Consider the following 23,813-nt stretch of genomic DNA (forward strand, 5'->3'; position numbering starts at 1 on the left):
GACTCTTGCAAATTTCACCAATGTACCATGGAGAGAAAGCATCCTAACTGGTTGCATTACCATCTGGTAAGGACAGGACACTGCACAGTATTGGCATAAACTGTAAACTCAGCCAGCTCCATCATGGTCACTAACCTCCCCACCATAAATGACTCAAGAGGCAGCATCCATCATTAAGGACTCTCATCACCCTGGACATGCCCTCTTCTCATTGCTACCATTGAGTAGGTGGTACAGGAGTCTAAAGCCACACTCAATGATTCAGGAACAGCTTCTTCCCCTCTGCCATCAGATTTCTGAATGGACACTGCACCAACTCATGAAATCTACCTCACTTTTTGTTTGCTCTTTTTGCACTACTTATTTAATTTAATTTTTTATATACTTACTGTAACTTATAGTTTTCTTATTATTATGTTTTACAGTGTTGTACTGCTGCTGCAAAACAACAAATTTCATGCCATATGCCGGTGATATTAAGCCCGATTCTGAACTGTGTTAGTGCAAATCAAGGTATACCAAGCCAGGCTGCCTTTTAAATACTGATACATCTCTCTCCTGAAGACACCGATATAAATGCCAAGAAAGCTGCAAAATGTGTTCTGTCTGTTTACTAACATCAGGTCTGCCAAGCCTCCCTGCCTCACGTTAATTTTTCACACCTCATAACTTGGTGAACTGGGTAGACAATATCACATCATCCAGGCCAATTTAAAAATACAAGTATGAAATGAGTCGAAACACTATAGACCCCTGGAAGTAGACTGCATGTCAATCAAGCGAACTGACAACAGAAAATGCTGGGAAATCTTAACAGGTTAGGCAGCACGTGGAGTAGTGATGCGGCCTTCTCTGCATTGGCGAGACCCAGCGTAAATTGGGGAACCGCTTCGTTGAGCACCTCTGCTCCATCTGTCTAAAGCAGAACTTCCTGGTGGCCAAACATTTTAATTTCAATTTCCATTCCTGTTCCAATATGTGAGTCCATGGCCTCCTCTTGTGCGAAGATGAGGTCACCCCTAGGGTGGAGAAACAGCACTTCACGTTCCGACTGGGTAGCCTCCAAACTGATTGCATGAATATTGATTTCTCCTTTTGGTAAAAATGTTTCCTTCCCCATCCCCTCTACTAATATTTTGCACTCTGGCCAGTTACCTCTTCTCATCTGCATATCCCCTTCCCCAGGGTCTCCTCTTTCTCCCCTTTCTCCTGTGGTTCCACTCTCCTCTCCTATCAGATTCCTTCTTCTCCAGCCCTTTACCTTTCCCTTTTCCCATCACCTTCTAGCTTGTCCTCCTTCCCTCCTCCCACCTTTTTATTCTGGCATCTTCCCCCTCCCTTTCCAGTCCTGAAGAAGGGTTTCAGACCAAATCAGATATAGTTTATTGACTTCCATAGATGCTGCCTGATCTGCTGAGTTCCTCCAGCATTTTGTGTGTGTTACTTGCGTTTCCAGCATCTGCAAATTTTCTTGTGTTTATGAGGCAGCATCTTTGTGCATTTATTTTATGTTTCCAGTATCACAGTATTTTTTTGACTTTCATATCCCTGTATTCTATTAGCTTTCACTAGTAAATTTAACTCCTCAGATCAAATTTAAATGTAAAATGGCCACTGAGGATCACCATTATGAGCATCCTGGTGGGCAAAGTACCTTTCAGACCCCATTCCCAATTTCCAAACGAGCACTTCTTCCCCAATGTTTAAAAGCATTGTATTTCTTCAGTGTTTGAAAATATAAGCAATCAAGTTTCCTTCAATTTGTTTTAAAGAGCTATAACTGAGAAATGGTTTCATCCATTCTACATTTTCCATGCTTTTTAGATGCAAATCAATGGCGTTCTCCTTGTATTACACCAGAGGTCCAGAGATTCTCTTGCTCTAACCATGTGGTGGCACTGTCAGCCAGTGAGCTCTCAAACTCCAGAATTTACTCTGGGTCTGCTCATTTTGTCAGTCTTTTTAAAATCTACTTCTGTCTTATTGACTAAGCCTTTGAACACAATAATGTACAGCTGGGCAAAACATTATTGGTCTTTATTTTGTAATACTAAATTTGTGAGGCTGATAATATTCCTGTCGCAATGTGCAATGGAATTTCTTTGGAATTGCAAAAGGATTATATGACTGAGTCCTTTGGAATTGCAGGTTCAATCTGTTAAGTAAAAGTGAGTGGGTACTTGATTAGGATTGGTTCAGTTAGGCCAGCCAGAAGGATTGGCAGCAAACTGGTGTTGGGGCACAGCAAACACAATACAAAATATTAAAACATTGGTGCTTTAAAGAAAGTATTTCAGTTAGTCCTGACAAAGGGTCTCGGCCTGAAACGTCGACTGTACCTCTTCCTAGAAATGCTGCCTGGCCTGCTGCGTTCACCAGCAACTTTTATGTGTGTTGCTTGAAATTCCAGCATCTGCAGATTTCCTTGTGTTTGCCTTAGATGTAGCAGCTTTAATAAAATTGCCTTCATATAGTTAGGGAGCATAACCAGGGAGGGCTTCAACCATGGACTGTTGACATAGCCGACGAAGAGGCAAGCATACTTGGATCCATGTGAGTGCCCATGGTTACCCCTCTCCGCTTCCCGTAGGGATGGCTCTCTCCGCAATTCCCTTGTCTATTTGCCCCACCCACTAAACTCTCTCCAGGCACTTAAGAGCTACACCTGCCCATTCACCTCCATTCAGGGCCCCAAACAGTCCTTCCAGGTGAGGCAACACTTCACCTGCGAATCTGCTGAGGTTGTATATTGTGTCCAGTGCTCGCAACGCAGCCTCCTCTACGTTGCTGAGACCCGCTGTAAATTGGGGACCGCTTTGTCGAGCACATTTGCACCATCCACCACAAGTGTGACTTCCTGGTCACCAAGCATTTTAATTCCCATTCCATTATGTCGGTCTATGGCCTCCTCTTGTGCCAAGATGAGGCCACCTTTGGGGTGAAGGAGCAACACCTTGTATTCCATCTGGGTAGCCCCAACCTGATGGCATGAATATTGATTTCTCCTTCTGGTGACCACTTTTCCTCCCTTCCCATCCTTTCTCTATTCCCCACTTTGACCTTTCACTTCTTCTCCTATCCACTCTCCTCTCCTATCAGATTCACCTATCACCTTCTAGCTAGCCTCTTTCCCTCCCCCCATCTTTTACTCAGGCATCTTTCCCTTTCCTTCTCAGTCTTGAAGAAGGGTCTCATCTGGAAACATTGACTGTTTACTCTTTTCCATAGATGCTGCCTGACCTGCTGAGTTCCTTCAGCGATTTGTATGTGTTGCTTTGGATTTCTGGCATCTGCAAACTTTCTTGCCCTCGATTATCTTTGTCCATGTACTGTACAACAGTCTCATATATTGGCAGGGCTACATCTTTCTGTTATTCACAACAACAGTCATTATTCTATGAGTAATCATACTCTGGATGTTTTATCTCCCAAGTGGAGAAGAGTAGATTACATGTCAGGTGGAGCAGATTTGCTGCAACATGGGATGTTAAAACCTCCATACAGAAACAAATGGATTATTCTTTGGTTTTATCAGATGGGAGAGAACTTGCCTCATTCAATTAATGTTTTTGAGATGGATCAGGTACAACAAAGATTCCTTTCTGATAATTCAGCCACCTTCTATCCTGACACATATAAGAGGCCACAGATCTCTTTCCAAAGGGTGGTATTTAATGAAAAGATGTGTAGTCAAAATCCAGTCTGATGGAATAGTCCTATGACTCAACATACAACATTTCACCCCTTCTACAAGGCCCCAAAAGCTTCCTTCAATAAGTATAGAAACTGTAAAGGTGAAACTCTGTGGTAACATGCCAATGAAAATTACTTCAAAATTCCAGTGTCCAAAAGAGCAATGTTTGCAGGCCTAAATGATTACCACCCAGTGGCACTGACTTCTACAATCATGAAATGCTTTGAGCGGCTGGTAATGGATCATATAAAATCTCACCTTCCAACTACATTAGACCCTTTCCAGTTTGCCTACTATTCAAACCGGTGCACTGATGATGCCATAGCCTCAACCCTCCACTCCATCCTGTCCCACCTAGAAAATGATGCCTCGTACACCAGGATGCTGATAATCGATTTCGACTCAGTGTTTACCACAATCGTCCCCCAGAGTCTTGTGTTTAAACTGTCTTCACTGGGACTCATCACCCCTCTCTGTAACTGGATCTTGGTCCTCTTGATGGAAAGACCCCAGCCAGTCCGAGTTGGCAACAACATCTCAAGCTCCATCATGCAGAACACTGGTGCCCCAAGACTGTGTGCTCAGCCCACTGCTGTTCATGCTGCTGACTTACGACAACTCTGCCAGATCCATCTCAAACCACATCATCAAGCTCGCTGATGATTCAACAGTGGTTGGCCTCATCAACAATGATGAGTTGGCGAGACAGAGAGAAGGTTGAGAGGCTGTCAAATGGTGTGAGAACAACAACCTGAGTCTCTAAGTGGAGAAGACAAAAGAGATGATTGTGGACTTCAGGAAGGCACAGGTTGACCACTCGCTATTGCACATCAATGGCTCTCACATCAAGGTGATCTAATCTGGACCCACAACACCACCTCATTAGTTAAGGACAACAACACCTGCACTTTCTGAGGAGATTGAGGCGTGCAAGGCTCCTCACCCCCATTCTAACAATTTTCTACAGGAGCATCATCGAGAGTGTCCTGTCTGGCTGCATCACTGTGTGGTACGCAAGCTGTAAGGCATCAGACCACAACTCCCAACTGAGGACAATTAAAACTGCTGAGAGCATTATCGGAATCTCCCTCCCCATTATTTGTGACATTTACTGGGAGCGTTGCTGTTGAAGGGCCCAAAGGTAATTGAGGATCCCTACCACCCATCCCACAATCTCTTTGACCCACTACTGTCAAGAAAGAGGTACAGGAGGATTAGGACCAGGACTGCCAGACTGGTTAACAGCTTCTTCCTCCAAGCTGTCAGACTAATGTATACCCTGCCACCACTGAGGTCTCATCACTAGGACAGCGAGCTGTTTACCTATGCCTTGTTTACTACATGCATTTTGAATTATATTTTATTAACTTATTTATTGTACAATATTTTGGTTTATGTGTTGTGTGTGATATCCGTTGTGTGGGTACACTGTGGTCCGAAGGAATGTTGCTTCATTTGCTTGTATATATGTACAGTCAGATGACAATAAACTTCAATTACTCAAATGTATTTCTTTCAATACCATGATTGATGGATACATCATGTAAGACCTTGCTTCTGATATTGGAGTAGAGAAGTGGGTATTAGGTAAGATTCCATGAAGATCTTTTCAAAGAAAACTTCTAAGATGCATCAGCAGACAATGGATCTTCAAATCTTCAAGGAAGGTTGAATATGAGGCTAATATATATATTTTTTTCTTATTGTGCGCTTTATATGAAAGTGGTCCTATGATTTAACACTTCTTTAATGGGAGAGCAGTCATTTCATATATCTGTATGAGTCTCAAAGATAACAGAAATGAATGCTGGGCTGTGGAGTTTCATTTTTAAGTGTTATAAATCGGCGCAGTATCCCATACAGTAAATTGTACAGATCACAATCTATAAATGAAAAATAAAAACAGAAGCATTCGTTTATTTTTTTGTTTTGTTTTTGCACTAACTCACAGCCCACATGTACAGACAATATTACTCTGCTCAGCAAGCAATACAGCAAAGAGAAATCTCCATCCAAAATATGGAAAGGGCCGCAGCCCATGACGACCTGGATACAATATCACAACCTTTTGTAATCTTAATCAGTAACTGGAACATAACATGCATTTTATAATATACAGAGAAAAGTCCTTTACATCGAAAGAGAGAGGGAGAGAGAATGAGGGTGGTGTGGACAGAGAGGGAGAGACATGAGAGAAAACCTTTCCTTTACACAGCTCCTCAAGCTGGTGCCTTGCTGTGTAAAAATGCCTTCTTGGTGCATTACTAGATACAGCAAAAATAAAGGAACCCATGAATCAACACAGGAGTGACACATGGTGCAATATAATTTTCTGCAATTACATTCAAATGGTTAGTATTTTGTTATAACTTTTTCAAGGATGAAAGAAGTACCGACATGCATCCCTGCCGCAGCTGATTCTGCATCTCATTTACTCACAATAATAAAAAATAACATTGCACTCCTCATCGGAAAGGAACATTAGTTTCTGTTACATGTTGTACTGTTTTGAACAAATCACATAGAGATCAGACAGTTCGCAGTCATAAATGTGCTGTCTACTGGAGTGTCAATACCATTAAGGTTGATAATTTTAACTGCAAATATACAGAAGGTTATTTAAAGTCAGAATGAAAGCTTAAATGTACATTATGATAAACAATGTTCTGAAAATGCACAGGGCTATTTTCAATATGATATTACTGGTGAAGATCTGACGATTGATGTTCATGAACTATATATTGCACCTTGCCCCAATATTTTAATTTCCTCCCTTAACTATATGATACATGTGGGGAAATAAGCCAGTTTAGACACTGGACTTTGGGATCACTAGAGACAGAAGCAACAGATCAGAAAGATATATGTAGATATGTGATCACTAAATTACATTGTCAAATCATGGCACTTTAAATAGTAGATTCCTGAATGTTTTATGCAGCTTTTTGAAGCTGCATGTTATATGATTTAACCAGCATCTCCATGGTGATTCACTAACATATTTAAGACAACTTTTGTTGGTTTACACGGCATTGATTTTGCAACCTTCACTTATCCATGCACCAAGGTACTACATGGCCAATAAATATACAGTATGTGTTCTTAATTTTAATTTGGGTATACTTGCATCTTTGAAACTGAGATGATAAAGCATTAATGTCTCATAATTTGCCACATTTAAAGAGAGTGCTTCAAAACATCACGAGAGTAAGATATTCATATTATTATAAGGGCGCTGAGGGTGAGGCTACTGTTTACATCAGAAGCTATCAATAACTTTAATATCAAACATCATAAATTGAAAAGTAAATAATAAAAACACACAGTATTGAATATTCTGCAAATAGGCCAGAGAGTATAATTTTAGTCCTAAAATGTTGCGTCAGTTACCTGTTGAGGGGTTATTCCCATGGCTCGGTTGGCAGTGGCATTGCGTTGACCATTCTGATAGCAAGTTATGCAATTGGACAATTACATAAACCCAGCCAAAGTGATCTGCACTTCAGGAATCATGCCTACATCTGAACTGTAAGCCAGTTAGAGATATGGGCAACTTGAATATAGAGCTGCTGTGACAATGAAAGGTTAGCAAGTTCCTGTGATTTTAAATCACAGGCTTAAGGAAACGTTCAGCCAACACAACTTAACTCCAATTTATGTTACTGATGTTTACTTTTTCATTAATCTGATGGTGCATTTTGCTTGGATCAGAAAAAGAAAATGCTGTTTATCCACTCTAATAATTCCAGAAATTCTGGTTTTAGATACTAGTTCAACACTTTAGGTGCACAGGTTAATCAATTAATGTTTTTTTTTCTGTACATACTTTTATGCAAATTACCCATCCAATGCATCCATATTCCTAACATGTGCCCCCACCCTTCTCCTTACTAACCCTTGAAAGTCAATTGTTTTTGGCTAAAGTACAATCCAATAGAATTTGCAGGCAGAAAATTAATTTACTCATTCTCAATTTTAGTTGCGCTGTTCTAATCTAGGTTTTTAAGTAAACAAGTGGTGCAACCATTATACATCACAGGCTCTCTCTCATCAATGTAGTGCTGAGATTCTACAATTGAATTTTGTACGACAAAAATTTTTTAAGTACATGAGAAAGAGTGGTTTTATATGCTTTTCTAGGTAACGTGTACCATCTCTATTTTCATTATATACATGGTGAAAGTGAGAGTTAAGTTGTGCACTGTGGAGTTTCCGAGGAAGTGTGTTTGAAGAATGCTGGATTAGTGCCAAGTGTGGCATTTATTTACAGCAATTCCTTTTGTGCTACAAATTTACTATTATGCTCTTTTTCTCTGTGAAATAACACCAAGGATCACAACTGTTCATCTCCTAATGAGAACACTAATCACAATGATCTATCCAGTATATAAACGTTAACAATAAAGTGCACTCATATACAGGAAATATGGATGGCAATCTTTCAGTACAATTTCTTGAGATATGTGGGTGGTGTAATTAAGGAGCTGCACATTATGATTGAATGTTTTTGCCTATCCTTTAATACTAAATGACTTCATATATCTTCATATAACTTCATTTATCTGAAGTGCATCTGGGGGACATTTCCAAATATTTATAGAATTAAATGGCAGTGAAGTAGAGATAACTCCAAAAGCAAAAGCAAACTATCTTGCAAATAAAATCTAGCAACATGCAAATTTCATACACTTGGAAAATACAACTGAGGATGGAGAAAAAATCATAATAAGGATGGGAAAAGTCGTTGGTAGCAAATTGAATAAAATGGAACAGGACAACAGCAGTGACTTCCAGGTTTGAGCAGGTGGAGAGGAAATGATGCTTGACAGAAGACAAGCATTTCCTATAGGGAATATATGGAGAAGTAAGGAGACCATGCGATGAACTTGATACTAGTTCATTCCATAACAAATAAGGTTCAAGTTTTAAATCAGGATGTATATAACTTGTTCTCCGTTTATTGTGATGGATTTATTTGAAAACAAAAGCAATAGGAATAAAGTTGGGACAAAATATAGGAAAGTTAATTGGAACAAATAATGAAACTTAAAAGTATGTACAATGAGTTTTATATGGCCCTAATGTTAAAACTTTTATCTTCTTAAATAAAAAGAGCTAAAGAGCAAAATGGGACTAGTTCTGTATACAGTATTCGTACTGCCCCAATCCGATAGTGCAGTGGGATTTCTATAAAAGAAAGCTAAAATGTAAAAAGTAAACATAGAGCAGGGAAAAGTTAGACTGCAAGTGGGTAGGGTTTTGATAAATGCCACTGAATCTGGCTAAGGATTACTGCTTAATATATTCAACGGTGCAAAATCATACAATTAGCAAACTGATCAATTCTACCCAAAGGCTTTGTGCGCCTTGAGTTATACATTTTCAGCACCATCAGAAATTACGACAATTTTTTTAAAATTCTAGATTATTGGGAATACCTACTGCCAAGAAATATTGAACATTTCTCAGATTCAGTATAGAATGTGAAGGAAACGTTTTGCAGTTATTGTTGGAGAGAGAACAAGAGTCCATTCTGGAAGTGTTCCACTGCTGGCAATGTTACAAACTTCAACAAGAATGAGTGCTTAACTTTATAAGTGAGATAGGCTTCACAACGCAAGGAGGTTGAAAAGTTGGCCAGTTAAATACAGAAAGAATCAAAGCAGATGTAGTTGCTTAGGAGCGGGGGCCTCTCTCTCTTATCAAGGCAAATAGCCCTGGGAACACCAGAGACATGGCATCTATTCCCTTCTTCTAGGTTCCCATAGTCTTTCTGCCCAATAAAACAGTGAAGGAGCAGGAGAATGTCAGGGAAAGTCAGTTCTACAGTTTGGGAATGTCCCCTATATTCACACCAATCAGCAATTGTTGCACCTGGTTTAAAATAAAGTGTAGAAAATGTTACCCTATACAAGTTGACTTAACTTAAAATATTCTTAAATATTATTAACTACAGGTCTGTAGAGAGCAAAACTTCATACAACATTTACAGTATTAAACAGAATAACCTTGCAGCTAAAACAAACACTTACTGTTTATCTCTGAAGTTAAAATAGTTCTAATCCCATGCTAGTGCAGAGAATTGACTTTGAAATTAAATGTAGATTGGTGCTTGAGGTTTTGGAAACACACAGTCAGTTCTGTGTAATGCACCTATAATGTATAAATCATAGTAAACTGATTACAAGTTGTACAAATCACAGCATTGTTTTTGAAAATAAATGTCATTATCTGCACCTTATTGTAATTTATGTGTCTGACTTCTTTAAAAAGCCTAAATAAAATTGCTCATTGTACAGTTTAACCATACCTATGTAAAGTAAAAAGGTGAACTGACCTGATAATGGATTAGTCTAACATTCATCACTTAAGCATTCATACTTTGATTTTCGTTTCATGTTTCTTTCCCCCAACATTTAAACTTCTGTACAATTGTTAGAAAAGTTAGAAACTACACATACTTTAGTAATGAAATAAAACTAAACACACTACAATTCTTTTCTCTGGCTTATTTCAAATGCAAGTGGAAGCAGCTTCATTGTACAGTGCACTGAGTGGCGACATGTGCAAGAAGTTTTAATAGCAGACCTGCTCACAACATGGGATTTAGAATCTAAAGGATTGCCTTTATACATTTGACTCTACGAATGGTCTCTTTGGTTTTAAAGGTGATGTTGGCCCTTGTCGTGAGTCTCTGGAAAGCTGCCGATATATGCTGTCCTGATATGCCTGAGCAACAGGCAGTGTTCTAGCCACCTTTACATCTGGATATGAGGGAGCCTGACTAACTCTCTCCAAGATCTCTGCCTGAGATCCATTGCTCAGCTTCCCATGGGGGATACACATGTCCTCCAGCAGGTGGCCGTTCTGAGCATTGTTAGTTTTATTGAAAAAAGCAATATTACTAACTGGGGGTGGACTATAGGAGGCAGATTGAGGGGACATCCCTCCAGAGGAGGTGGGGCTGGTGATGACAGTGTCGACAGAGGACACAGCCCATGTCCGGCTCTGCTGGTGCATGTGGGTATATTGCTGTGTCCGAGCAGTTTTATCTATGATCCCCATGAAAGGTGTGGTCCTTGAACGGCCAGAGTCTCCAGGGTAACCCTGTGTAGGAGAGATGGGAGACTGTTCTTCATTGGATCGGCTTTCATAGGAGGGTTTGAGTGGAATCTCCATCTGTTGGATGGAAGCAGAAGGTCGAAATGAAGACACAACATTAGAGCTAGAAGAAAGGCTATTGTTAGAGGGGGAGAATCGAAGGCCAGTGCTTTGAGAATGAAGCAGTGGTCGAGGAGTGGGTGGGTGAGGTTTAATTTCTGGAGGATTCACAGTGAGTGCCCTCCTGATCATGTGAGATACATCTGGAGATGAAATCTGGCTAGATGGAACAGAAGACCTTTCCAATTCGTGCTTGGAATGGGAAACAGGATAATATGATGCAGATTGACTGCGCCCAATCTGAGGGGTCTGGCCATACCTCATCCCTCCTCGAAAGGCTGAAGAAGGTCTTTGGCCATGATCCTCTTTAGTCATTACTGTTCCAGAATGTTGACAAACATTACTTATTGCACCCGCACTCAGACTGGCCTGCACATGCTGGACAGGTCTGCTGTCTGCTACGACTCCACTCATTACAGGCTGATAAACCAAGCGACTTTGAGTGGGAGCCATATCCACTGAAGACTGGTGCTTGGTGCTCATAGAGTGAGGTCCTTGGTTATAGGATCCACCAAGTATAACAGCACTAGAATGTACTGCAGAACTAGGCTGGTTGGTGCGTACGATTTGAGCCTTGGCTGGTTGTAATCTAAGGCCTTGCTGGGGTAGCCCTGATGGAGGTTGAGATAACTGATAGGGTCTTTGGGCCATTTTAGACAAAGGAGACTTTGGCCTACCAGGAAGCTGACCTATGGTGGATTCTTGCTGATACCGAACAGGGGAGCCAGACTGAGACCTATACACACTCATGCTATCTGCAGGAGGACTGGCTCTATACTGTGGGGCCCTACGCAGGGGAGAAGGAGGAGGACTTGACTGATACTCTTTGCTTGGGCCACTAACAGGGGGTGGGCTAAAGCGGTATGAAGAGCCCTGATGAGCAGGGGAAGTGGGTGGAGGGCTTGGCCGATAATGAGAGTTCTGGTGAGTGGGAGAAATTGACGGTGAAGTGGATTGGTATCCCTGCCGAGTTGGGGAGGAGACTGAAGGGTTTGGTCTGTAGTCAAAAACTTGGTGGGAGTTGAGAGGTGAGCTAGATCTGTAGGTGGGCTCACGGTGGGCAGGGGAAGGTGGTGGACTCTGGATAACAGGCATCCCTTGGCTAGATCTTGTTTCTGCCTGTAAGCCAACAGATACATTGTCCAACTCCTGCTCCAAATATTCCTCATCATATAATTCATGCATTGAGTCTATGTCTTCCTGTTGAGTCTGTTGCTGCTGTTGCGGTGGCTGCTGTTGCTGTTGTTGGCCATATTGCAATGGCTGGCCATATTGCAACTGCCTGAATTCCTCTTCTACCCGTATCAGCAAGCGTTGTATTTCACGGTTATTCGGGCAAAGCTTCACAGCCTCATGCAAATCTTCCAGGGCAGCTGGAAATTGCCTGTATGGAAGAAAATCATGTACTAAATAAGTATGGTCTTATTCGAGATATATTATCCAACACTTGCAAATTACCTTCAACCATTGTCCAGAGATGGTCTACCATGAAAAATGGACTAATATTCCTGACTTCCCAAGTTATTTATTTATCCACATTCTATAGAAGATCCTATTAATGTAGGTTTAAAAGCTTTCCCTTAATCCTATGTACATGAGTCTAGTCTCATGGTACTCTGCACTCAACCTTTTCATACCTACATTAATAAATGTTCTAAGAACGGTAGTGAGATAAATCTCAATGAGCATGTTGAATGATCAGCTGAACTAGGAGATCATGAGAACTCCTGTGTTCTTTCTCCAAATTGGACTAGTTTAATGGCTCACCTAAATATGCCACCCCCATTATGCAACCAGTCAAGATCAAGTGTGCGAGTATTTGAAAAGACATTTGATCTCTGATCCAAAGGGAAGGAAGTATCAACTAATCTATGGTAGGAATGGATATAATTCACTATTGCACACATGCATTAAGTCAGAATAGTTCAAAGTATTGTCATTAACAAACTAATTGGTACTTTCCTACAATAATGCTCTCCCTTTCATGATGTAAACATACTAATTTCAAATACAAAGCATGGAATGGATAATACAATATAATACCAAATCAACATTTTTTAATGATAACTCTGGTTAGGCCACATCTGGAGTATTGCACACAGTTCTGGTCACCCCACAATAGGAAGGATGTTGAGGCTTTGGAGAAGGTGCAGAAGAGGTTTATCAGGATGCTGCCTGGTTTAGTGGGCATGTGCCATCATGAGAGGCTGGATAAACCTGGGTTGTTTTTTCCAGAGCGGCAAAAGCTGAGGGGAGATCTGATGGAGATTTACAAGACTGTGAGAAGCATAGATAGAGTGGACAGAGAGTATCTGTTTCGCAGGGTTGAAATGTCTAATACCAGAGGTCATGGATTGAGGGTGAGAGGGGGTAGGTTCAAAGGGGATGTGAGGGGTAAGTTTTTTTCCACTCAGAGAGTTGTGAATGTTTGGAATCTGCTGCCTGGTGTGGTGGTAGAGGTAAATACATTAGAGGCTTTTAGAAGACACTTGCATAAGCGCATGGATGTACGGAAGATGGAGGGATAAGGACATCGTTTAGGTAGGAAGGATTAGTGTTTGGCTGTTTTTGATTTGCTTTTTAGCTAGTTTGGCACATTATGGGCCAAATGGCCTCTTCCTGTGTTATTCTGTTCTATATTCTATCTATGTTCTTTGTTAACATTCAGTGAGGATAGAAAGTATCTGGCTTCCTATCAGTGGTGTCCTTCCTACAAGACGTGAACTCCATAGTGGGGTTGCAGTTGAGATTAAAGGCAGTGAAATATATAAAAGGTAAACAAATTTCAAAGCTTTGAACTTGACAAGTTAGATGTCCAGCTTTTGACCATTCACAGTATTTACAGAATGTGGCGGGTTTAGTTAAATTTATGTTTAATAGTGACTCTCACGGTGGTAAACGTGTAGTTGGAATAATGTTGAATATCTCTATTGCTGATGTTAGACTGGGACTTCTGCAGTATAAGTGTTACTTGCCAGCTATCAGCCTATACTTGAATCTTGCTCAGATCCCACGGCATTCTAATTCTGAACATCCATGAAAGAAAGGTCACTCATGAGGCAAGACGATTGGACCTCCTGCAGCAATGTTCTGGATGAGCAGTGATTGAACATCAACAATCATAACCATCTCCTTTCTCACAAACTACAGATCTATCAGGGCCTTTTCGACCACACATCAGTAAAATTCCGCCTCTTATAAACATTAAAGGCAGTTATCTCTGTTTCTGGAATTCATTTGTCTAATTTTGGAGCAAGGCTTTAAGGAGATGTGGAAATGAGTAGCAATAAAGAAGCCCACATTGCATATTAGTAAATTGACTATTGGAGCAGATTAAAATCACTTCCTTTATTTTCTTTTTCAATTATACAAAGGCTCATGTGGAAGGTACTTGCAGCAATGTCTTGCTCATACTGAGCTAATGATTTGCTTATTGTCAGCAACCATGGATGCTGTCATGGTCAGGTTCAGAACCTTTGCTGGAATTCTTTATCCTATTCATCTCCAACAGCTTTTAGCAGCATAGAACATTGTTTCAAAGTGGCATTCCCTGCACCTTGTCTACTAAATCAAGATTTGATGAGAAGCTGATAGTTTTAAAATACTTCATTATTTTGAAACACATTTTATCTCAATCTGAAGCTTTGGATTGAATTTTAACATTGAATATCCTCTAAATATAACTAAAGTGGATGGGATGTATCTTGCTGGAAAATAGTGGTGAGTTGACATTGCACATCTTTGTTAAGTGGAATCTGGAGGGACTCAGCAGGTCAAGCAGCAGCTGTGTAGGGGAATGGACAGTTGACATTCTGGGGCATTTCCTTCATCTGGACTGAAAGATAGGGGAGAGACATCTAGTATAAAGAAGTGTGGGGGAGGTATGATGCAAGAGCCTGCAAGTGATAGGTGGGTCTGGGTAAGGAGGGGTGATAGGAAGGAAGAGGAGGGAAGAGTGGAAATAGCAACAGAAACTGGGAGGAGATAGGTGGAGGTGACAAAGGGCTGAATGAAAATGATGGAGTCTGCTAGGAAAGGAAGGTGGATCATGGAATACAATAAGGGAGGTGGCCTGGGCACATGGGAACAGTGGGGGATGAGAACCAGCAGGAGGAGTGTATGGGTGAAGGTGGGGGCTTGGGTGGGTACAGAAAGAAAATGGTAAATCCTAAATCTTCTCCTTCCCATCCTGTCAGTTATCACCACCTGCAGCCCTTTGTCGCCTCCACCTATAGCCTCCCAGCCTCTGTCACTATTTCTACTCTTCTCTCCCCCATCCTCCTATCATGACTTCTCACCTGGATTTAGCTCTTACTCCACTCCTTCCATTCATCTTTTTATATTGGCTAACTTCACTCTATTGTTCAGTGCAGATGAAGGGTCTCGGCTCAAAACATTGACCGTCCATTCCCCATCATTGATGCTGCCTGACCTGCTGACTTCCAGCAGTATCTTGTTTAATGTTTCCTGTCAATGTCAATGTAATTGCTAACAATTATCAATCTATGCCACTTACCAAAAAAGGAAACAACCAAGCTTGTGGAAGTGAGCTTCTGGAGATCATAAAAAATAGCTAGCTTTTAATTATTTTTCTTTTGTGTCTTTTTTTTTGCTTTCTCTTAAACCAATCTTTCATTTCTCTTTCCTTATCTGTTGTGACTTTCATTCATTCATATTACTTCTCAGCTTTCTTTCTCAGTCCTTACATTTCATTGGTAAGGGGATTGACACTGCTGATCATTGAGGTTCCAGAAAGCCTGGCACCCCATTATCAGATTGTAATCCCAGCAGGTTAAACAGAATATAACTTGAGGAAGGAAAAAGTTCATTGGCAAGAACTGTGAAGTGCCAGCCTCAGCAAGATCCAGTCCAGTTTCCATAATCCTGCTAAACAAGTGGACACATTAAGATACAGCAGAAATAAATGGAATGCACAATTTTTCTCCCAATGACAAATGGCCCACCTTGAATGCAAATCATTTTTGTTCTCCTTATTACCTGCTGCTTCGCTTTGCTCTAGCTCTGGCATAATATGCTTCATATGCCTTCGGTTTCAACTCCAGTGCTTTGGTTGCAAACTCCTCTGCCATTCCAAAATCCTGCCAAGCACAAAACATTCGTATTAGCAATTTGGGGTAGTTTGACAGAGGAGGGAAATTTCTGAAATTGTAACTGTAATAACTTTCAACTAAAATGTGTTTCACCCTCATTGCCAGCAGCAAACAAGAATTGTATCAGAAATTGATTGCATTCTATTTAAATTGAAAGATAAGATTGTGAATCAACTCTTACAACCAATCTATAAAACTAAACTCCTTGAACAACAAAGGTCAAACTTATTAACATTCAATTACAGTAACCTCTAGTATATCAGCATTGTTTTCTGTCTCTTTTATATTTTTGTATATAATTAGTGTGATCTTAAATATAAAAGGGAATGCACGTTTGGCATCATTTTACTACCTGCTGATGTATTTCATCAGCCCAGCTTAAAACAGGACTGACTGCATGGTTTAAACATATATTCCACACATAATGACACATATAGAGCAACAGAATTCAAAATTACTCGCTCTTTAGAGCTGACCAGCTTAAGAGTAAAGAGATAATGCTGTCAACACACACAACTTCTGCTTTGAGTAGGATTACGAACATTTCAGTAATCCATCCAGCATTTTTTTTAAAAATCTGCAATTTGCAAAGTCTTGTTTCTGGTCTGTGCCATTAATTTAATCATCCGCAAGAAAAACTTCTAATTTAAAAATTGTAACATAATCAGCAAAGAATAAAGGCAACACCAACTGTATCCAGTGTTTAAAAGCCCAGGCAATAAACAATGTGACTTTAACAGCAGTAAGAAACATCTCCCAATATTGAATGGGAATTTGAATTCACTTATCTTACGTGTGCAAGAGTATTATACTCACAACTTTCAACCTCCTCCTGTGGTCACTAACTCAACAGCCCAATTTAGCATTCTCATTTTTTTGTCTACACACATCACAATTCTGAACCCTGACTGTGTTAAGTTAGAGTCAGATACACAGACTGAAACTGGCCCTTCGACCTACCAAGCCCAAGCTGACCACCAAACATCCATTGACACTACCCCATTTTTTTAAAACTTCCCATCAACTCTCCCTAGGTTCTCCCATACCTTTACCCACTAGTGGACAATTTACAGCGGTCCATTAACCCACTGACTTACACAGTCTTGGGATATTGGAGAAAATCTGAGCAGCAGGAGAAAACAAATGTGGTCAGAGGAAGCACATATATTCTTCACAGACAGCACCGAATGTTGGATTAAACCTAGGCTGCTGAGCTGCAACATTATGCACATCTTTTATGCTTTAGTTAGGTTGTTAGTGGATATTTGGATTGATTTATTTAAAATAACAATAAATAAATGTTATGTTGTGATCAGTAGCATGGACAGGGATTGAGCCAAAACTACGAATGGTCCACCTGAAGATGGGCCAGAGCAGGTGGCGGTGGCGGTGGGGGAATGGGCAGGGTTGATTATACTTATGCCCAGATTGGTGATAAGTGAATTGGAGCCCATTTATACGCAGAGAAAACTTCTTATACACTGTTAAAATTTGTCCCAATGGAAAAGACTGCCAATATGTGCAACCACTAAATTTAACATGATACATCCATGCAGTGAGTCAGAGTCCAGAGAATACCTTTCCTCTTCAAGTTAAATATTAAAGCTAAGTCATATTTCTCTCCTCGTGTAACATTAAGCATTTTTTCCCCAGTATCCTGGTTAATATTTATCCATTGAAAATAATTACAAAACAGGTATGTGTGCAAATTTTTTATCATTATATAATTTCTTCAGTATAAAATAAGGCATGTATTTCTGAAAATTCTGTGGAATTAATTTTCTGATTTTCCATTTCAAAATCAAACCTTTGAAATTTTCAATTATTTTGGGGCCTTTTCTATGGTCTGCTCATCAGAGCACATTTGGCTACTTAGCATACATTAGAATATGGATCAAAAGCAAGGCAGCAGTTTAATTAGAAGAGAGCTAGAAGGGGTAATGACTGCTAAGAATGACAGATTCCTAGCAGTTAGTGAATCTGAGAAGTGTTCTCATTCAGCCCAGAGCTTAATTCAGACAGTACATCAAAATAAGAAAGCTTTGGAAGATTTTGGCCTCTTTCTCTAAGAATCTACTCAGGAGCAAGCATTAAGTTACCCCAATGCAACCATTGTCTTTCTTGCTATACAAGGTGAGAGAAAAGGAAAGACGGATTTTACGAGGAGTGCAATCTATAAGATAGTACCTTTCCCCACTATAAAGTAAAGGTAAGCAAATTTAATAAGATGATATTCATAAGATGGCAAGTGAAGAACATTGTAACCTTCAGTGTAAGGATCTCTGACAAGATTAACCATTCTGCAATATTGTCTCTGTGTCTAAGGATGTGACAAACACATTCAACATTTAAAGACACAGGAGGATTTCAGGCAGAAGAAGGCAATGTCAATATTGTCACTCATTCTGTATTGCAGGCACATGAAATACTTTCAGAACAACCAATCCAAATCAACAAAAACTTCACGCCAGTTTAAAAGTTTCTTCACCCAGGCACCCTTAATCTGATCAACCATTCTAATTAGCCCTGTTTACCCCCTCTATTACCTCAGTCACTGCACTGCACTGTAAACACTTTTAAGCCACTTTTTATAATGCTGTTTACATTGTTAAATACCATAAGACATAGGAGTAGAATTAGGCCATCTGGCCCAACAAGTCTGCTCCACCATTCAATCATGGCTGATACTTTTTTTTCTCATCCTCAACCCCAGTTCCTGGCCTTCTCCCCGTAACTTTTGACGCCATGTCCAGTCAAGAACCTATCAATCTCTGCCTTAAATACACCCAATGACCTGGCTTCCACAGCTGCATGTGGCAACAAATTCCACAAATTCACCATGCTTTGGCTAAAGAAACTTCTCCGCATCTCTGTTTTGAAAGGGCGCCCCTCTATCCTGGGGCTGTGCCCTCTTGTCCTAGACTCTCCCACCATGGGAAACATCCTTTCCACATCTACTCTGTCTAGGCGTTTCAACATTCAAAAGGTTTCAATGAGATCCCCCCCAATCCTTCTGAATTCCAGTGAGTACAGACCCAGAGCCATTAAACATTCCTCGTATGATAACCCTTTCATTCCTGGAATCATCCTTGTGAATCTCCTCTATTACCTTAGAAATTACCTAGGGTTACCCATAGCCCTCTATTTTTCTTGAGTTCCATGTACCTGTCCAGAAGTCTCTTAAAAGACCCTATCGTATCCACCTTCACCACGGTCGCTGGCAGCCCATTCCACGCACTCACCACTCTCTGCGTAAAAAACAGCCCTGACATCTCCTCTGTATCTAACCATGATAGTAACTTTCCTATAATACCATGGGCTCTTAAGCAGCGTCATGTGTGGCACCTTGACAAAGGCCTTCTGAAAGTCCAAATATAAATACATGCTGGTATTTATATATTTATACACATTTTATTCCATATCCATATGCTCACCTCTAACTTTATTTTTTATATAATTCTTTATTCTGTATAATTTTTGAATACTGTGTTTTTGTTGCATGTAGCACCAACACACCACAGAAATTTCCTAATACACGTAAACATAGGTGGTGAATAAAGTTGGTCCTTGATCAAATTTGTCCTCCCTCTTCACCTCAGCACACCGTGAAGGACTGCATAAAGGGAATGGGATATGGGCATGAACCAGGTATAAACAGGGATGTGACAGAACAGGAGGAGGCCTGGAAGCATGCAGTATTGACAGAGAGTGGATACTAAACTGGCATTGTCATATGCTTTAGGGTTCATTATTCTGATGGGAAATGTAGAGTGCTTCTGCATCAACTCTATAGATATTTCTTTCAGGAGTGGGTTCCCTGATATTGTAAGATCATTGCCCTAGAGACAGAGTTTATAGAGATTGTATAAAGATTCTTGGCACAGAGCTCCAGTTGATGGCAGAGTGGCACAGCAGATGGTGCTGCCATTCCATAACTCCAGCAACCTTGGTTCCATCCTGACCTTTGGTGTTATGTGCAGTTTGCCCATTCTCCATGACTGTATAGGTTTCCTGTGGGTATTCTGGGTTCCTCCTATGTCCCAAAGATATATCGAGTAGTCAATTAATTGGCTATCTTAATCCGTCCACCACTTGGTATGGTCAAGAGATAGGAGAATTAAGGTGTTGATGGGCACACGCCAGAAAAGAAAGATTACTGAAAATAGGTGGGGAAATGGAACTGCTGAGAGACTCAATAGATTTGAAAAGCCTTCTTCAAGGTTACGAGGAAATAGGAGTAGGTAAAAGGTCGCAATTAAGATGGTTCCTGAGATGGTGTATTAAACATTGCTCCTCAGATACATTAAAACAGGTAATTTGCTTTTGAAATCTGACCTATTATCATTATGTTTTTTGGCTTATTTAACAATAACACAAATTGCACCAAAAGATGTATGACATTCAAGTTGCTGCTGCAAATAATGTGGGCTTGATTGCTATGCATGCCTATATTTATATTAAACATTTGACAAAACGATGAAAACTATGAAAAAGATTCGGGGAACACATCAGCCTTAAACAAAGCTTCTTGCATCTTCCATTTGCCAAAGGGGCCATTGAACATACATTCATTTTTCTCCGACATCGTGAGAGGTTCAGGAACAGGGACACTTTCAACTCCCGAAACGTCTTTAAGTCTTCTCCAAACCCTTCTCGTGGGAACTTCTTCAAGGCATACTGGTATCGTTGCGCGGCTTCCTTCACTTTTCCTTTCTGATCGAACAGGAGAGAAGGAAAATCATATTACAAACACAATAGATGGTTAGCTAATATCTAGAATTTAGTACAGTGGTGCAATAAAAATTTGTGAACCCTGTTGAATTTTCTCTATTTCTGCATAATTATGACCGAAAATGTGATCAGGTCTCCATGTGAGTCCTAAAACTACATAAAGTGAACCAATTAAAATAAATAACACAAAAACATTATATTTGTTCATTTATTTATTGAAAAAATTGATCTAATATTACATGTATTTGTTGGAAAAAGTATGTGAACATCTGTGGTAACGCCTTCAACAAAAGCTATTTGGAGTCAGATGTTCCAATCAATGAGATGAGATTGGAGGTGTGGATTGTAGAGGTGCCCTGTCCTATAAAAAAGGCACACAAAGTCAAGAAAGATCTGCTTATGTGCACCATTCCTCAATCAAAACAACTTTCAGGGGTCCTCAGAAGAAGAATTGTAGAGATGCATGAAGCTGGAAAAGGCTACAAAAGCATTTCTGAAGACCTGAGTGTTCATCAGTCCACAGTAAGAGAAATTGTCTACAAATGGAGAAAACTGTTGCTACTCTCCCTAGCAGTGGGCATCCTGAAAATATCACACCAAGAGCACAACGTGCAATCTGAAGGAGATGAAAAAGAACCCAGCGGTAACAGCAAAGGACCTGCAGAAATCTCTAGAGCTTGCTAAAGTCTCTGTTCATGTGTCCACTATAAGAAAAACACTGAACAAGACTGGTGTTCATGAAAGGACACTATGGAAGAAACCACTGCTCTCCAAAAGAAAAACATTATTGCACGTCTCAAGCTTGCAAAAGACCACCTGGATGTTCTACAACACTTCTGAGACAACGTTCTGTGGACAAATGAGACAAAAGTTGAGCTTTTCGGCAGAAATGCACATTGTATGCTTGGAGGGAAAAGGGCACTGCACACGAACACCAAAACCTCATTCCAACTGTGAAGCATGTGGAAGGAGCATCATCGTTTGGGGCTGCTTTGCTGCCTCAGGGCCTGGACAGCTTGCAGTTGTTGAGGAAACAATGAATTCAAAATTGTATCAAGACATTATCCAGGAGAATGTTAGGGTAGCAGTCCATCACCTGAAGCTTAATAGAAGTTAGATAATGCAACAAGTCAATTATCCAAAAGGCAAAAGTAAATCAACAACAGAATAGTTTAGAAAGAAGAAAATCAGTGTTTTGGAATGGCCGAGTCAAAGTCCAGACCTTAATCCTATAGAAATGTTGTGGAAGGACCTGAAGCAAGCAGTTTATGCAAGGAAGCCCACCAACATCCCAGAGTTGAAACAGTTTTGTAAAGAGGAATGGCCTAAAATTCCTCCAAGCCGATGTGAGGGCTGATCAACAGTTACCGGAAACATTTGGTTGGAGTTACTGCTGTACAAGGGGGTCACACCCTTTATTGAAAGCAAAGGTTCACATACTTTTTCCAACAAATACATGTAGTATTGGAGCATTTTTCTCAATAAATAAATGAACAAGTATAATATTTTTTGGGTTATTTATTTAATTGGGTTCTCTTTATCTAGTTCTAGGACTTACATGAAGATCTGGTCACATTTTAGGTCATATTTATGCAGAAATAGAGGAAAATTCTACAGGGTTATGTGAGAATGCTGTTCCCTCCAGGCTCGACAAGAAGCTCAGAGACCTTGGCCTTGACCCTGCCTTGTGCAGCTGGATCCTGGACTTCCTGTCAGATCGCCAACAGGTGGTAAGAGTGGGCCTTTTCACCTCTGCTCCTCTGACTCTCAATACAAGAGCCCCTCAGGGCTGCGTACTGAGTCCCCTCCTTTACTCCCTGTATACCCATGACTGTATCGCCACCCACAGCTCCAATCTGCTAATTAAATTTGCCAACGACACTATATTGATTGGCCTTATCTCAAACAATAACAAGGTGGTCTACAGGGAAGAAGTCATCTCTCTGACACAGTGGTGTCAAGAAAACAACCTCTCTCTCAATGTCACAAAAACAAAGGAGCTGGTTGTGGACTACAGGAGGAATGGAGACAGGCTAACCCCTATTGACATCAATGGATCTGGGGTTGAGAGGGTAAACAGCTTTAAGTTCCTTGGCATCCACATCAGCGAGGACCCCACATGGTCTGTACGCACCAGCTGTGTGGTGAAAAAGGCACAACAGCCCTCTTTCACCTCAGACAGTTGAGGAAGTTTGGTTTGGGCCCCCAAATACTAAGAACTTTCTAAAGGGGCACAATTGAGAGCATTCTGACTGGCTGCATCACTGCCTGGTATGGGAAAATATACTTCCCTTAATCGCAGGACTCTACAGAGAGTGGTGTGGGCAGCCCAGCGTATCTGTAGTTGTGAACTTCCCATGATTCAGGACATTTACAAGGACAGGTATGTAAAAAGGGCCTGTAGGATCATTGGGACCCAAGCCATCCCAACCACAATCTATTCCAGCTGCTACCATCCGGGAAATGGTACCACAGCATAAAAGCCAGGACCAATAGGCTCCGGGACAGCTTCTTCCATTAGGCCATCAGACTGATGAACTCACGCTGACTTGAGTGTATTCTATGTTACATTGACTCTTCTATTTATTATAAATTACTATGATTGTACATTTAGATGGAGGTGTAATGTGAAGATTTTTACTCCTCATGTATGTGAAGGATGCAAGAAATAAATTCAATTCAATTCAGTTCAAAACTTTCTAGCAACACTTTAAGTTACGTCCTGGGTTACCATTCACACAATCACACTGCAACACTGGTTTCAGCTATTTCTTTCCTATATTTGATCTGACAATGATTCTAAATAATGAATGGAAGAAAATGCCTATTAGGATTTGGTGCTGTGTAGTTTTCTCTCTGCACTGTTCAGCCCATGCCCTGTGATGTGCTCCTGCTTAATTCCAAGAATACAATTCAAAAACCTACCAAAATTCTAACAATGGTCAGTAATACACCTTATCTATGACATCTAATGTCATGAAAAGAACACAATGTGTACTGGGGGTAAAATTCATACAAGATTTTATACTTCCTTTAACCCAACGGCAGAGTCAACT

General features: G+C 40.4%; 1 protein-coding gene across 5 annotated transcripts in view; it reads right to left on the reverse strand.

Moving 5' to 3' along the window:
• Positions 1-5,591: 5,591 nt before the first annotated feature.
• The window catches only part of LOC140191404 (protein TANC2-like), a 745,351-nt gene continuing 727,129 nt past the window's right edge, over positions 5,592-23,813 (reverse strand). For all 5 annotated transcript variants that reach the window (XM_072248798.1, XM_072248801.1, XM_072248797.1 and 2 more), the window contains 3 exons: positions 20,593-20,739; positions 15,914-16,014; positions 5,592-12,299 (listed from right to left, as the gene is read on the reverse strand). In XM_072248798.1, the coding sequence (XP_072104899.1) occupies positions 10,322-12,299; positions 15,914-16,014; positions 20,593-20,739 (2,226 nt within the window). In that variant the 3' untranslated portion in view covers positions 5,592-10,321. The remainder of the gene's footprint in view (positions 12,300-15,913; positions 16,015-20,592; positions 20,740-23,813) is intronic.

Source organism: Mobula birostris, chromosome X (genome assembly GCF_030028105.1).
Source record: "Mobula birostris isolate sMobBir1 chromosome X, sMobBir1.hap1, whole genome shotgun sequence".
NCBI classification, from domain to species: Eukaryota; Metazoa; Chordata; class Chondrichthyes; order Myliobatiformes; family Myliobatidae; genus Mobula; species Mobula birostris.